The sequence below is a fragment of the Ambystoma mexicanum genome, chromosome 6p, assembly GCF_040938575.1.
Source record: "Ambystoma mexicanum isolate Mex_15411 chromosome 6p, UKY_AmexF1_1, whole genome shotgun sequence".
NCBI lineage: Eukaryota > Metazoa > Chordata > Amphibia > Caudata > Ambystomatidae > Ambystoma > Ambystoma mexicanum.
Window position 1 is genome coordinate 1,250,485,758 of NC_090935.1, and position 13,056 is coordinate 1,250,498,813.

At 44.4% G+C, this 13,056-nt stretch overlaps 1 protein-coding gene across 1 annotated transcript in view; it reads left to right on the forward strand.

Annotated features, from left to right (window-relative positions):
- The first annotated feature begins 355 nt into the window (after positions 1–355).
- Positions 356–13,056, forward strand: part of LOC138510338 (guanine nucleotide-binding protein subunit alpha-14) — an 879,850-nt gene continuing 867,149 nt past the window's right edge. The window contains exon 1 of the mRNA XM_069625903.1: positions 356–1,043. Within this exon, the coding sequence (XP_069482004.1) occupies positions 923–1,043 (121 nt within the window). The 5' untranslated portion in view covers positions 356–922. The remainder of the gene's footprint in view (positions 1,044–13,056) is intronic.

Sequence of the window (13,056 nt, forward strand, 5' to 3'; positions counted from 1 at the left end):
TGAGTATTTTAGAATGAGTGTACTTCTCCGCCGTTTTCTCAATTAATTTTCCAGTAAAAAATACAATTTAAAAAGGGAGTAATGGCCAAACGAAAGGCATTAGAACGAAAAGTTAAAGTTGAACAAGGATTGCAGTGTCAAACAATCCGAATAGGATTAATTAAAACCTATCTAGTTTGACAGGTAGACTAGATTTTACCTGCAGCTGCAATAAAGGGCCGGTGAGGTGCTGTGCATACCCCACCTAGAACCATTAGCCATCGGGGTGCACGTGAGGAGAAACAGTTGGTCCCGCCCGCTCTCCTTCTCCTCCTCCCACTTGTCTCCACTAAGGAAGCAAAACATTTCCCCTAGCAGTTTACTGACCTGGACTGCATGTGCCCCCGCCCATTGCGAGTCCAGCGGCACTCCTCTACAGTCACGCCCCTTCGCAGCCCGGCCTCTCCCTACAGCTCAACTTGCCTTCTACCAAGACAAATCTCCAAAGAAGCCGTGGATGAGGCCGGACAGCCCCCCCAGGTCGCCACCCAATCCCGCCAGCTTCCTGCAGGAGGAGCAGGCCCGCCTCAGACCTGTGTTGAGGAGCCCACCTTAGCGCCACTAGTTTCTGTTGAGGTGCTGCCCCCCCCCCCCTGTCGGGCATTTTTTTTTTTTTAGAGGTTTGATGTAAACTTTCCGAGCTGGGGGAAGGAGGAAGAGGAGTGAGAGACACGAAGCGTTGAACTGTCGGGAGCGTGGAAGAGAACTCTGCCGGAGTCCGGGCCAGTCGGTGTCCCCCCCACACTTTTTTTTTTTACAGGGGAGGGAGCGTGGGTGTTGTTTTCACCTTTTTGTTGACACTGTTTGGTAAAGGTACAGAGGGGACGGAGTCAGGTGCTTGTTTCCCGGCGGCGGGGCACACTTGTCGCTGCAGTCGTGCAGGATGGCGGGCTGCTGCCTGTCTGCCGAGGAGAAGGAGCAGCAGAGGATAAACCGGGAGATCGAGCGCCAGCTCAAAAAGGACAAGCGGGACGCCCGCCAGGAGCTCAAGCTGCTGCTGCTGGGTGAGTGAGTGCGCGCCCGCGGATGCCTCGCCGCCGCCGCCGCCGCGTCAAATCATGCCCGCAGTGCCGCATGGGAAGCCACCCGGGGCAGGCTCGGGCAGCGTTGCTTCCTGCACAAGTTCTGTACATGTTTAGGTCTGTGTCCTCTAGTTTGTGCCCCCCCTCCGACGTGTGAGCTTGAGCGTCTGTTTAGAAAGATTAGAAGAGGGGGCGAGCGGCGTTCCTCCTAAAGCGGTTCAGCCTGGAAGGCAGGAACCGGCCTGCCCTTGCCGCTCGTGGAGGGCAGCTCAGAGGTGCCTGTGATTGTGGCGACGCTTCCGGGGAAGCCGATCTCTGCCGGACTATTGGGAGGCGCAGCCCTGCTGCTGCTGGTGACAGCGTTGGCCAGGCTGCTGCTCGCGAATCCTGTTGCAGTCCTACTCAGTAGATACTTGCAGGATTGTTTCTAGTTCATGAATCTAACATTAGCGTCGCACATAACTGCAATAATGCACATGCCACCTGCACATGGTTACTTTCTGGCGTTTTAGGTTCCAAGACTACACAGCCATTAGATGGGACACTAGCATACTTGATGGTAATCGCACAAAGAGCACCGTAGACACGTTTTCTTTTTCATTTTGCATGAGCAAAATTAACTACAATTAATTGGCTAACTCGTCTCGTTACCCCCTGCGAAGTCAATCCAGCAAATCTAGACCATCACTCCAATACCCTTTAAATTTAATCTCACAATGGCTCTTAAAAAATTACCCGCGACACCCCCTTCTAGCATCCAATAGCAAGGGCAGTAAACCCGCTTCTGCTGTAAGTGTTCTGGGCTGCCGTTATTATGTATGTTAATCCCAAGTACCTGTTTCACCCCTCTTCTCCCCCCCCTTGATAAATGGGGATCAGTATATCCATACTAACTGCGTGCTTCTCAAGACCCCTTATAGCCCCCATTAGTCGTGTGCTGTGTTTGGAGTTGTTGCAAAGTCCTGCAGAGCCCCGCAGCTGCTTGTACCCTATATTGTGAGTCCATCCCAGCAGCAGTGTCCCTATACCTGCCTCCCACGTTCCTCATTCTATTCCCTTTTGGCGTTTTCATAGCCAACTATTTGCAGATGTGTGTATATTTCGATCGCTTTCTCCTGTTGCCAGTATTAGTGCAATTCATACCCACCAGCACTGACAAGCAAGCGGTGGTACACGGTGGTGGATCGGCACCTCTGGTGCTCATGGCAACGTGGACACTGGTTTCAAGTCCCTGGCTTTTCGTTTGACAATGTCTTTATATGTATTTCGGTAGTGATGGTTTTAGTACTGTAGGTAGGATAAAAATCGAGGAGGCGGTCCAAACCAGTCCCAAAAAATATTTGGACGAGTTAAAAATCATAATGGGCCTTCTAAAAAAAAAAAAAAAAGTTTTAAGCTTGTGCGCGTGGTCCAGCAAAGGAGCAACGTCTATTTAAGAAGGTGTAGAATGTATCCGCAGTACAAATATTCAAATATCTGTCCTGGTTCCCTCTGTTCTTTTGAAGGAAATCCATGATTCTCATTAATTTCATTTTAAAAGTGTGACTGCTATATAACCTGTCGAGAAAATCCAAAGTTGTATGTATATTATTTTTCCCTTCAGAGTATAAGAAATAATCTAATGTGTCAAACTGATCTGATTGCAAACTTTGGGTGCTGGTGACATCTGCTGGGCAAGGTCACTCTTCACTCAATCAACTACATTGGGGAAAACCAGTAAGGGAACTTTTTACCTTGCTGGGTCAGAGCCCCGGAGAACCCCCCTTCTTTCCCCCCCATATCCTCCCAGCTAGCTCCCTAACAGCCCTGCTTTTGGTTCATTTCAAATGTGCTAGCATACTATAGTAAAATTGGTTGACAAAGGAATACATTAGACAGGTGTATCTGGTGGTGACACTGAGTCACACAATAGACATACATCAGGTATTAAAATAGTAGAGATATTTTGGCACTTTCTTTAGCTGTGGTAAGCTTAACACATACTACTACCTGTAGATACATTCACCCCATGACAATGTGTGCCTTAATATGCGCATACGTTATTACACCTAGATTGGTTATTTGAGATTCCCATAAATATACATTTTAATCACATTTCAAACTTTTTTGTTTTTAATTATGTAGTAGACGTACGATTTGCATGACACCCTGTGTGCTTTTTGGAATTGTCAGTACTTCTGTCAGATGTTAAATATTCTGATACTACCAAGCAGATCCCATTCATTCACTTTGTTTTTATTATTTTATTCAAATGTAAGGACTGTGTAAGAAAGTTTTCCTTTCCATTTGTTTGGATACTCCTACATTTGGCATCCTCTAGAATGTACTTAAAAATATGTGACAGTAACTTTAGTAACTTGGTGGAAAAGTTGTTCTACAGAGGTAGGTCTTGCCAATTGGGTGATGCCCTGTACCCAGGAAATGCTTTTTAGCACATATTTCTCACGTATTCCTTTTTTTTGTTTTTCTTCTCATCCTTTTTGAAGGAGGCACATCAAGCACTGCACTTCTACTTCCCACCTCCGCCCCTGCTGTCTTATTGTTTTGTCACTAGTTCATCAAAGTGACGTTGCTGGTCAATTACAGGCCCGCAGATTGTGTAATTTGCTTATCAATTAGCGGAAGAGAATGTCAAGGTTTTGTGTCTGAGGTTCCCCTGCTGCTATGCTTGCCATATACAAACAGCATAGCGTAAAAGGCTACACAATGTAACCTTGTTTCTCTTTTACTACTAGTAGTGTGCGATTTTGAGGCCACGGGGGTAGTGGGGCTGGTAGTAAAGATCATCCAAAGCAATTGAAGGAAAGAAAACTGTCTCCTAAAAACATAGCAACTTGATCCCACTAAATCCCTAGAACACTTGGAATCCAATTAAGTGGAACAGCCGAGTAGGAAGTGAATCTTTTTTTAGCAGGGCTGGCACCAAGAGTCAGTACCGGGGCGCGACCCACAGGTGGTTGAAAGGAGCTTGCGTAATGTTCTGAGGAGAACCCTGCTGTTTGTGTGAGACTGGTGTTAGAAATGCAGAATGATTTCCCTTCTAGCATTCGGCGGTTGTCCTAAAGTAAATAGTACTATTCACAATGGGGAACACTGTTGCACTCCAATAGCCCTGGAAGATCGCTGCTTCCTAGATTGCAATATGAAGATGCTTCATGCAGTGTTTTGAGAATAGTTATCCTAAAGGTTGGGCTGGGTTTCATCTCAACACGTTGCTGACTGGTACAGCATTTTTCTCACCATGGCAAGAAATCTATCTTTGTTGCGAAGTCATTGGACGCTATACTTCTAAAAATATACCAGTGTATGGAGCATAAAAATTGACAGTTTCTTTGTTTACATCATTGTTGTGTTTCTTTTCGCTATGGATCAGCACAAGGAACCAAAACGGACAGTTTTCTTTTACTGTTATTTTTTTGTTTTTGTTTTGTCCTACAGCTGAAATACGAGTAGGAGGAATATGCATCGTTTCAGATAAAAATAATTCACACTTATAGAACGTAAAAGAAAAAATTGCAGCCCAGTATGCACGGAAAAAAGAAGGGCTGATACACGGTAATGGTAAAAGGAAAGATGGAATAAAATAAGTGCTGAACGCTGGGAAATGGGTGATGACACACGGCGAAGGAACTTGTTTGTTGCGTTCTGTAGACCTTACATATGCCTGCCTGAACCAAAATAGTTCAAGCCTACAAAACCACACCTGAACAAGTTTCAGTAAATGGTGGTCCAATTCACACAACACCTTTTTTTTTTTTTTTAGAAGACTAGGCCAAGAACCCATGTCTTTTAACTTTGCCTTTATTCTTGGCATCTTTCTTGTTGGCCAATGTCTTCTCTTTTTTTGGCCAATGTCTTCTCTTTTTTTGCGCAAGTGACAGCCTTCAGATACACACATGGCCACGGGACAGCAAGAGGGTTAGTTTGCAAAATGGTCATACAGCTGGAGTTATGGATGCGCCTGCCTTCTGAAAGGGTGATTTCAGGCACCTTCAAAAGGATTCTGTGAGTTCTGTTGTCTGTAGTTGTGTGGTTTCATGTTCTGCGAGCTTTGGTTTAATTGAGGGTTAACAATACATGGAAGGGTTGTCTCATTTTCTTAACTGGCCATATTGTTTCTTTGCTTATGGCTTGTTCCATTTACAAATTATCTTGAAAGCATGTTTTTCTTTTGAGGCTGCAGATGTTCATGACAAGTTTTCAGCACGAGACACTTTTTTTTTTTTTTTCCTTTTTCAGGCAATTCTTATACAATTGCTGCATGTTCTTCCTTTTATAAGGAACAGCAGTTTGGCATGTGCACAGCATGGATGCATTGCATTTTGCATTATATAGAATGGAAGTTGGTGAAGTAACCTGTAACTGGAAATATGTCTTTTTATTTGTGGGACCATTCTTGATTTCCTAATTTCCACCACAGCAAGGTAGGATAAATGCACAATATTGTATTGCGAATAGAATCTCATTTCGAATCACTTATTATTTGGCATGAAATGGCGGGCAACTCGCTTTTTGTTTTGTCAAGCTAGATTTAATTGATCTTTCAATAAATCAGAACTTCAGTGATTTTATAGTGCTGCCCCCCAATCCCCCGGCCCCCTAAAGCTCACTTAAAAACATTTAACGCCAGCAAAACATAAATTACATCTTTGGGCCTGAGCAAGATATTTAATGCAATTAAAACCATTTATGTGTAACGATCCCTTTCTATTGTCGCAGTACCTTTTTGAATGCTAATAAGCAACTTCTGGGAGGCCTTGTTGACAATGTTCTTTGTAAATGGACTTTTGCTCCAAGTGTCTGCATAAATGCATTTTTTTTGTAAATCCAAAGACCCAAATCCTCCAGGCCAAGGCATAATTCTTGTGTGTTCCTTTATAGGTCTTGGTTGATTATTGGAAATTCTTATTGGTATAGAATTCGGATGTGTCCCACTTCTGGACTTTGTCTCGGTTTATGGGTTATAGTCGATCGCTGGCGATTTCTCCCCCCCCCTTTTATTACAGTGTTATGTTTGGGGGTGCGTTTCCTGCTCTCTTCCTGGTTTTGAGATGAGGACTCCCTCCTTTGGGAATGTGGGAGACGTTCATGCGTATACTTTCCAGATCTCTGCCTGCGCGGCAGCCCAGTATGGAGAACGTTGACTCCAGTGTGAAGTGGCAGGTTGTGGGGAGGGGGACCCGACATGACTGTAAACACGTTATCTGCAGGCAGTGCTGTGCTTGCTACCCATCGAATATTATCAGGTTTCAAGACCGTACGAGGCAAGAATTGCATATAATGATGAAGTCCTGTGCAGCCGATTTGGCTATTTATTTTGTTGGTCTTTCTGAAATGCTGTTTGGATTTTATTCTTAAATGCGGGCATTGATCGCGGAAACGAATGTAACGACTCAAAACGTCTCTTGAAATCTGTGTCTTTAATTTCCCACTCGGTAGAGCTGCGATATACTAGGTGGCATCCGGGTGCATGAAAAATGTCCTAAACGGCAAAAGGGCAGCTCTTGAAGTGGTGCACACTATACTGGGCCGACATCTTGCTTTCCGGCATTGTTGGTCTTTGTTCTGCTTGCCGTATTAGTTTCTGTTTTTATTGATAATGTACTTAAGCATATTTCTGAGACACCAATTTTGTCTATAAATATTTAATGAAATTGCTCCAATCCAGCTTCATCGTTTTTGGATAATCTGTCCTATAAAATAACATTGAGCTGCCTCTAAAATGTTTGGTTCCGCCTGCACCTGTGACCTGCAGTGGAAAAGTTACTCTGATTTCCCTGCAGGAAGCATAGTCTTCTGAATTAACTGTCCTGGTCTATACCCTGGGTACAATTCCTGTGCTAAATGTGGAGTGACGTGGCATTCCTGATGGCCAACCAGGATATCCTGACCTGTGCTTCAAACGCATACAGTCAGTTGCCTGTCTTCTCATGTGGAGCCACATGTCCCAAACAACTGGTGGAATCGTTGGTTCAGGGCAGAGCTTTGGTTATTTGTGCGAGAATATTGCAGGGTTAAGTGACTCTGTCATGTGACTCTGGATGCTTTATTTCTAGACTGAGCAGGAATGAAGAGAACGCGTGTGGTGTGCCTGCAATTAGTGGAAAAGCAGGCACATGCGCTCTGCCGGAAGAATAAGGAAACGGTTTTTGTGTGGATTATGAAAGTAGGCTTGTGCAGAAAGATGAGCTGGTAACCTAGCACCGGATAGCAATACATGCAGGTCCAATGCGAGCGACGCATGTGCATCGGCAGCCTTCCAGGTTTGCACAGATGGAACAGGACCAGGTCCGCATCTGCATGGGTCTCTGTAATAAACTAAATGTCCATGAAAAGGCAGCATCCTACTAACTGAAAGCTAATGACAAAAGCTCACATTTATAGGACGGCCTGTGTTTTCAAAAGCCCAACACACAGCAGGAACACATGTAGGCTCATTTGCTGTTTGTTAATTAGTCTCTCGTTCTTGTGCTGCACTACTCGCCACCATAGTGGTTTTAAAGCACTGGCCCATATACATGTAGAGGAGAAATGGGTCCAACCCAGAGTGCAGCCAGACCATAGCCTGTGGGGTGACATTGAAACTGGGCCAAGGAGAGTGGGGAAAATGGCAGTTCGGGGAAAAATCAGGGAGACCCAAACTTGGAGCCTTAACTCAACACGCAACAAAAGGAAAGCCTAAGGGTGAATGATGGGTGTTAGGATGCATGTATAGTTTTTGGTGTTTTAACCGGAAGAAAATGGAATTAAGTGACTGCGCGAGAACTTCACCTATTGGCTAGCAGAGCTTTCATGGAGGCAATTACTAGTGGTTAAATGATATTACATTGAGTCATGTATAAATTTGTCATTGCAGAGCTAACATTCTAATTTGTTGTGTGTGTGAATGCAATGCCTGTGTGTACAGTAACCCCTATTATTGTCCAGATCTCACTATTGTTTTATGTCTCCATATCCCCGCCATGACTCTTTCATCCTGAGCTTGGATCCAGCTGAAACACTGAATGCACACAGCTTTCCACAACAAACGCACACAGTTTGCCTTTTCTCCTTTCTGTAAGTTAATTTTCTATGAACACCCCTTTTGATTAATGTACTCCTGCTATGCAGGAGTACAGGGATTAGTATTAGTAGTGCGTAAACCACCTACTTAGCCTGATGCTACTACTAAACCAGCAGTCATTCCACTGAAATGGGCCAAACTGACGGGTATACCTTTGCCTCCTTGTTGTAAAATAGGTTGAGGGCTCTCCCTCCCATGAGTCTTTATCTTCACTGCTATGAAAATAACTTAATACAATTCAAGGTGAAACCACCTTCTTCCAATGTCCAAAGATGAATCAACCAAGGGAATGTTGGATACACCCCCTTATTTATCTAGTCCTTTTTGCCCCAGCGGATTGGTCCTGTTCAAGCCTTCGGCAAAGTGTCCAATCCTGGCTGCTGTAACAAGTCTTTTCCTGGTGATGTCAGTCCTGGAGTGCTTGTCGGGAGGACGTGGGGAGGGGGCACAAGAACTTCAAGTGGCATAAAAGAATCGAAGATGATGGGACCATTGTCTGGATTTTAACTTCTCCCTTGGACTACGCAAACGGGCCCGCCCCTGCCCTTCCACCCATCAACTCATGCAGGCCTTAATTACCACCCGGGTATGACCTCTGTATTGTCCTGGAAGTTCTTCCTTTGAGGCACTGGCATCCTCCTTACACCCTGTCCACTGGGGATGGTGACGATGCTTCCCATAGAGAACAAAGTGGTTTCTAGGCCTTAATGCAAATGATTTTGTTTTGGGTGAAACGCATTCACAGAAAGCTGGTGCAGAAAGGCCCTGAAAGTTGTATGGGTCACTAGAAACCAGGCTGACAATAAAATGTGGTCAAGTGATTTTGGCCATTATAACTGCATATTCATGTAGGCCCCGATATCAAGCCAGACATGGCTTATATTAACTACCACCATGCCCTGTGGTTACCATAATTATATTTAATTTGGATATGGGTTGTCCATGGTTAAAAGCTGCTCCTAGATGTTGAAACTTTACTTTCCAGTAGTAGTGTGTTTGCAGGAATGCACTTGCTGCGCTGTAACTGCCATGTTGGCATATTACAAGGCTGCTGCTGGGGGTAGGGAGGGTCAGTAGACTGTCCCAGAAGAGGTACATGGTTGCACTGTACTTTTCAGCATAGAGTAGTGTCAACGTGCGATCTGACTAGCAGATGTAACTTTCTGACAAAGAATCTCCAGCATCATTTTGTATTAAAAGTACAAAAAAAAGCTCGGGCTGTTGCACCGGCACAGATGGCATTCCGTTACTCCTTTTCCTCCCTTTCCTAAATGTTACCACGTGTTCTTGGAACACTTTTTTTGTTCATCCACCCCTGAGGACTGTCTTTGTTTAGTACCCTTCTGGACCTGTTTGGGGATTCCTTAAGGTGACTACATCTTAGACACCCTTTTCACCTTTTCTGACTTCAACCTAGGCACTGACATTTTCAAGTAGAAGTTTTTAAACTAGCCTCCTTCCACGCCAATTGTCAATTTCTGCCCTGTTCCCTCCGCTATGATATGTTCTGTGTCTCCAAATCTGCAAGCGCGCTCTGCCCTTTCCCATATGATAACCCATTGAATCCCTATGACGTCAACATTATGATGTCGTAATTTACAAAGGAAATAATTGTTTCCCACATAAGGGGTGAATTTGCTACATGGTAAATTATTTAGCTTGTTCAGCAGTTTGATTTACTTGGCAGTTGACTCTGCCCTTTTACCCCCTGAACTTGTTAACCTAGACTCTGGATAAACTCTGCAATTTGAAAAGGGAGGACTTGCATACGCACGCCATAGCAAGTTGCAAAAGACCTGCTACCCCCAACCTGCTCGCTGTTTACAAGCTTTCTGTTCCCACTTTGGGTACACATGGGAACTTTCCATGTCCTCCCTCCTATCCACACCCACTCATTCTGACTTTTCAGCCCCGCTTGACCCCCACTGAGCCACATATCGAACACGATTATCTTTCGTTGCAAGTTACTTTCGTATTTTCTTATCCTTTAAAACGCAAACGACCACTGTCCTCTTCTCCAGCTTCGTCTACCTTCAAGCCTCCACCGGGTTCCACCCCACTACTGACTTTGTACCTTTCTTCGTACCCCACCACTGTCTGAACTCCGATTTTTAAAAAAATATTTTTTAATTTTTTTATTTTCTCTTAAAATGGCAAAAGGAGACAGTGTGAGATTACCTGGCCATGTTATGTCGGCGTCTCGAAAAGTACCAATGTAATACCTAAATGAAAGTCATTGGTTTTGCCAATGCTTGTTTTGCCCAGGACTGCGAGGATATATATTTTTTTAATTTCCATTTTTATTAAGTTTTAAAAGCATAAGAACATATCGATATAACAGTAAACCAACACAATAAAATCAAATACATCACATTCATCACAGTTGATTGGAAGGCTAATAAACTACCATTAGACGGACAATGAAACTTTTTAAGCAAATAGATCCAGGAACCTACCCCATATCAGATCAAACAAATTAATCTTTTTTTGTATCTGTAGAGAATCGGTCTCGTCATTCTGGCCACCTGTCTTAGATCTGAAACCCATTCTTCATACTTTGACCTTTCCACCTTTTTCCATTTTCTTAGAATTACTTTTTTAGCCGAAATAGATGCACTGTAAAACCAGCATTTCTGTGGGTATTTGAGGTCAGCCACCAAATCATCCTCGCCCACAATCGCACTCACATAGTCAAATTCTACATCAAGCATGAGAACTTCATTCAGTTTCAAAGACACTTTCCTTCAGAATGTTCTCAGCTCATAGCATTCCCAAATCATATGTTCAAATGTTCCTTTTATTCTTATAAATGAAGTGGCCGAAGGTACACTTGATTAGGGCAACCAACCAAGTGCTTTTTTACAATGCCAGTTACATCTACAGTCGGGCCCTATACCGCATGAAGAGTGATGATAATATGTAATGGGACTAGCTCAAATAGATTAAATGACGTTGTGTTGCGGATCAGAATGCCTTGGGGATTAGCATGAACTGGAGTGGTCCATGGCTTGATAGTCCAGCAACTGCACCGTTCTAGTCTCTCCTCGCATACAACCTGTCGCTTATCTTTACTCTAATGCAAGAACGTCAGCTTAAGATGCTGCTAAAGTGGTACCTAATAGCCAAAGCTAAAAAACGGACACTGCATACAGCTTAACAGAGATTGAATTACCAGGTGCGAAGAGCAGTTCTAGGAGGATAGAGCAGCATCCGGCAAACTGCTTCCTCTGGGCATCGATGAGCTAGTGCACAGCCAGGTGGATAGAGAACATTTGACCCCTTGTGCTTTACATCGTTTGTTGGGGTCCTGATGTTCCTTTTGGGGCTGTTTCCAATGTCACATAGGCATGTTTGTATGGCACAGGCTGGCCTGGGGAGTCAAAAGTAGCTCTTCATGGCCGTTTTAAATAATGGCTTGACCTATGCCAAGCACCCCATCTAACCCTGCTCTTCTAGATCTCTTTGCCACTTTGCCACTGTTGAATAGGTTTGTTTGTGCAACTGGGACGCTTGGCCGCCGGTGGTGCGCCGGGCTTGCTCTGCTTTTGCCTTGTTGACCACACTGTTAGGGTGGCGCTCCCTTATGGTGCCTGCCTACCCTTCTGCCTTCCTGTTTCTGCTCTTGGGTGAAACCTCACCAACCCTCTGTTCCAGATCCTACGCCCAACTAATGGAAATACAACCTCTTGATCTACACGTTTATTTGAAGGAATATGTACAACCTTTGTATGGGAAAATTATATTCCGAGTCAGTGGTTTAAAACACTTTGTTGTTGGTGACTTTGAAGTAACCAACAAAGCACAAAAAATACTGCGGAATGCGGAAAAGTAGGTTATGACGACCCCAAGCCATTGTACACGGCCACGGCGGTATGCGATGCATGCATAACGCCGGAAGACTAAAGATGGTATGCATTAGGGGAGGGGTAAACGTGTGTGTGCGCTTCCTGAATAACCGGCTCTAAACCTGCTGCGTATGTGTTTCGGAGAGCAAGGCAGGGTCTACGTGGGTGGCTTCTCGGGAAAGCAAGCACTGGGCATGAGAAAAGCGAGAGTGGAGGGGAGGAAGAGACTGATATGCGGTGTATGGTAAATGTATACAGACACTGGCGAAGATGGTCTTAGACAGCATAACCCCCCAATCCGCGGCAACGATGGAGGCAGATTTGTTGGTACCAGAGAGCGCTAGGGTGACCAGATTTGAAGTAAAAAACCGGGACAGGGCAGCTTACATAAAAGTAGGACTAACTCTCTCACTATACTTCAGTAGCGTTTGGAGGAGAATGGGGTTTAAGTGTTGATGTTCAAAGAAACGCATATTATATCACAAACTAATACTATCTTAGTTCTAAAATGTAAAATGCAGCATTTCTTCTGTGCGAGACTGTGCATTCATGCCTGCCAGCTATGAAAACCTACTACAAAAAACCGGGACCACGGCAGTTTCCAATGGACACATAATCTTGAGAAAGGGGGACAAAACACCAAATACTGGGACACTCCGGGAAAAACCTGGTCACCCTAATTGGCTCATTTTGGGGCACTTAGCAATGCCCTTTAGCTGCTTTGTGAGGAGCAGTAACCCCAAGGGAGTGGGTGCGACATATTGAAGAACACGTTTTAAATATGTAGTGGAGCCTGTGACTGCAGGCTAAGAGGGATCGTGACAATGCATCGCCCGCACTTGGGGTTGTGGAATTCGCACATCTTTCAGATAACGAGTATTGCAAGAAGTGGTTAAAAAGGCGAGTTTTGAGGGCTGTCGTAAAGTTGACTTCTGGTCGTTGGAAACGCTACCTGGAGGGATTGAAGAGAGAGGGGGTAGGCGGCGTTTCGATTTAATTTTTTATTTTTTTCCAGTACCTGGTGCTTGAAACACAAGACTGGTCCCTTTTACATAAGACGTCATTTAATTTGACAAGTGCTAATAAA